We start from the raw sequence: 3,757 nt of genomic DNA on the forward strand, positions 1-3,757 counted from the left end.
AAAGGCCCTAAGTGCCGAGCATAGGACAAAATTTGTAGCCCTCCACCGGCAAGTGGTGGCGTCTCCATATGAGTGAAAAATTCTCGAGAGGGACGTTAAACAACATATATTCAATCAATCAATCAATCATAAATTGATGCTTGTATTAAAATAAGCACTAATTTTGATTCGAAGCATACATGGAGGGCACAAAAGAGGGCAGAGGTAGTACTTCTACTCTCAGTCTTAAATACTATTGAAAATCCTTAAAATTTGAGATACTTTTCACTAAGGAAAACGTAGAACACAAGATTGCCTATCTGGAAGTTTTACACAAGATGCATCTGACACTAGAGTGTGAGACATGATTTGGTAGATAGGCAAGCTTATGCTCTATGTTTCCTGAAAAAAATGTGCTGTAAAGTTGATTAAAATTTGCTTAAAATGAGGAAATGCGGAAATTGACCTATTTTCTGACCTGACTTTCTGTGATCTCTGCGTATCTCGTAACTTAAAACCAATACTCATTTTGTGGCAGGGGTGATAAGTAATTTTCAGTTAAGAAACGATTGCATCATCCCAAAAGACATCCCAAGCTAGGGCCAAAAAAGGGGTTTTACCCTATCTTGTCCTTTGTATAAAATTCAATTATGTTTAATTATTATTTTTTTAATTTAATGTAATGTCCGAATATAAATGTGATCCTTTTATGCTTAATTAATGAAAAGGACAAATGTTCTTTTAAAATAACTGTTTTAAGAAAAGGCTTGAGTTGATGTATGTCTTATTATTTACATCACTTAGAGCATCCTGGAAAAATTCATCTCCTAAAGACCAAAATGTTGTCAAGGTAAAGACAAACATAAAGTTACTCAGCAGAACGTGTGCAAACTCTTCCCGAATATGTCTTATTGCTCGTTCTATCATATACGAGGCACATCGGCTTATGATGATTTCGGCACTAACATTCCTTCCTTTTGCGTCAGGTATTTGAATGCTTCTATCCATACTCTGTAAAAATTTGATAAGAAAAGAATTTAAAATTTGTGTATAGGTGTCCGACCGAAAAAAAAAATATTGGAAAAATGTAACTGGTTAAGTAGATATCGTAAAGGTAAAAGAGAAATTATTTCAACTGAAATTAAATGAGACTTTTACAGATTCTGCGTTGCACATTGTCATTGTGTACTGTATATCTTTTTTTTTGGCCTAACAAAATTTTGGGTTTCCCACAGCGAAACATGGACACTACCATTTGTTCTATAATTTTGAAGGGTGTCCATATCTTATCCACGCTTGCTTTTTATTTAGTGCCATTTTTTTTAAAAAAAACTAAATTATCTGTCAATTATTACTAGTCATATGGGAGGCAAAGGTCATCATTTTTGAGCTCATAGCCCACAGTACCTTTATTTTTTTACCTTTGTGCTTGCCTCATATATCAAAGTCATGAAGTTTTCGAAGTAAAAGACCTCTTCGGCTTCCTTTTGTCCTCGAAGGTGTGTGTACTCCTCTCTTGCTTTATGTCCAAATGAATGAATTTGCAGGTCTTTATCTAGCAGAAGAACAGTGGGGATTTTCTCAAGATGGCTATGTTTGTTACTAGTCAAACTAGGAGTGGTCTTTGTTGAATTCATTTCCGAGAATGCATTGTAGCAACCTCTAATGATAAAACGCCGCTTAATGATAGAAATAGCATTAAGCGTTGCAATTGCAACGCTTAATGCCAAAAATTATTGCATTAATAGCTGACATCATCAACCGCTAATGCTAAATCGCCGCTTAATGATAGAATTATATCATTAAGCGTCACAAATGCATTGCAACATCGACGCTTAATGAAACAAGCAAATATCGACATATTCGACACTTAATGATACACACTTGTGTATCATTAAGCGTTGCAGTTGCAACCCTTAATGATATAAAATTTAGAATTCGCTTGTAATATCTAAGAGAAACACACATCTTCCTTTCCTGAACAATGAGATATCATTTGTCAAAATATTTATATACGCCCTTGTTCTATATACAAATGTAAACGGTTATTATTGAAGTTTTCTGCATGTGTTTTCTATTTAGTCAAAGGAACATCTTTAACCCACGGGTGTTTAAGAGATAGCTGGAAGATAGAGATACAAACAAAGAGATAAATAAAATGATATTCAAATCCTTTAAAAGGACCATTTTTTAAAACTGAAAATACAGAGGTTAACAAGCAATTAAATTCCTTTTAAATTTATACAATGATTTGAATAGTCAACCTTAAATATATATATATATATATATATATGTTTTAGATTTGATACAACTTAACACATATCACTGTTAACGTTTCAGATATACGTATCGAGATTTTCACTATTGTGTGTTTCTCCAAATTCCAAAAAGAGAGTCATCAATATTGACAACTTATGTTTAAGGATATATAACAAAGAATACAAGTACATGTAATACATAGAATAATATATATTATATAATATTATTAGTATTATTTTTTTTTCGATATACATGCTATATAAGACTATGTTTACATCTGACTAATATTAAAATGATATAGATTTAAATGAATATAGTTCTTTTTTCGATACAAGAGAGACCCTCTCTATTAATACTAGTATTCATCAGAAGTATTTCGTTCACTGCGAATGGGTATTGAAAGGTCGCATTAAAGGTCCGACTATGTTTTACTTGCGTTGGTCAATACTTTAATGAGCTACAAAATATTCTCGTCTCATGCAACTACGGCCTGATTGGGAGAGGATCGTACATTTTGACAGTGGTTAGCGACGTTCCAAAGTTTTCACTTTAGCAAATCAAAGTTCCAAAGTTTTTACTTTGCTTCTCTACATAATTATATTAAACTATAGTAAACTATGAAGTTTTCTCTAGTATTTTTTTTTTTTGTTGGGGACATGTCTGCTACTAACATCAGCCATGAGTGAAAAAAAAACCACATCTAAATTTCAGACTTATATTAAGCAAAAACCACTAATAGGCGAGTATAAATGGTACATGTATACCGAAATAGATCATTCTTTACTGACAATTGCAGTGAAGACAGACTGAAATCTTTCTGGTTAGGAATAGAATTAAAAACTTTTGAATAATATAAGACATTATTGTTTCTAATTATTCCAAACATAAAGTACAAAACTTTGATATGCTTTGACTCTTCGTATTTAAGGCATATGGTATTCTTGGCGTTACATAATTAGATGTTAAATCGATTCCACATGGTCACAAGCTCATCTGATTCTATACATAAAAAGTAGCTCAAATACAAAGAAAAAAAGAAACACAGAAGTTTTTCTATGTGCTGTTTAGTTGGCAAAAATAAGCACGAGCTAGATTTTTATTGCAATGACATTTATTTAATTTTCATTTTTTATCGTTATAAAAAAAACAATACTTTGATTAGAAATAGTTACTTTAATACCATTGGGTACCACATGTAATTTAGATGATAAAAAGAAACCTAAGTAGCATATCACGCAAGTCTGTGTCAAACTTTTCAAAGTATTGAGGAAGGACTTCAAAAATGGAGAATAAAAAATCCCTAATCTTCCCCAAAACATTAAAGATATATTTAACTTAAGAGGGGTTCTTCTCTGGTTTCTTACTAGATAGAATATTCAAAGTATATTTGTTGATATGTCATATATTTAGATGTAAGAGGTTTAAAAGACCATATTTTTCTTTCTACATTATAATTATACAACTTGAAATAGAAATGGTAAACTGCGTTTGAAAACTAGCAGGGGCTATATTTTTGGCT

At 31.7% G+C, this 3,757-nt stretch overlaps 1 protein-coding gene across 1 annotated transcript; it reads right to left on the reverse strand.

The window, feature by feature from the left end:
* Window positions 1-720: 720 nt before the first annotated feature.
* On the reverse strand, window positions 721-1,621 carry LOC134250375 (heat shock 70 kDa protein 12B-like). Its single transcript, XM_062732728.1, has 2 exons — window positions 1,401-1,621; window positions 721-990 (listed from the first exon to the last, which is right to left on the reverse strand). The coding sequence occupies exons 1-2, from the start codon at window positions 1,614-1,616 to the stop codon at window positions 721-723; spliced, it is 486 nt and encodes a 161-aa protein (XP_062588712.1). The 5' UTR covers window positions 1,617-1,621.
* Between the last annotated feature and the right edge of the window lie 2,136 nt (window positions 1,622-3,757).

Source organism: Saccostrea cucullata, unplaced genomic scaffold (genome assembly GCF_032062105.1).
Source record: "Saccostrea cucullata isolate Sc308-1 unplaced genomic scaffold, CSIRO_AGI_Scuc_v1 ctg1785, whole genome shotgun sequence".
Taxonomy (NCBI): Eukaryota; Metazoa; Mollusca; class Bivalvia; order Ostreida; family Ostreidae; genus Saccostrea; species Saccostrea cuccullata.

What these genes read in the sequence shown, in the direction of transcription:
- LOC134250375 (XM_062732728.1), bottom strand. Translation starts at nt 1,616, where the DNA reads ATGAATTCAACAAAGACCACTCCTAGTTTGACTAGTAACAAACATAGC. An exon ending in TATATGAGGCAAGCACAAAG is followed by an intron (nt 991 to 1,400) that starts GTAAAAAAATAA and finishes AAATTTTTACAG; the next exon opens with AGTATGGATAGAAGCATTCA.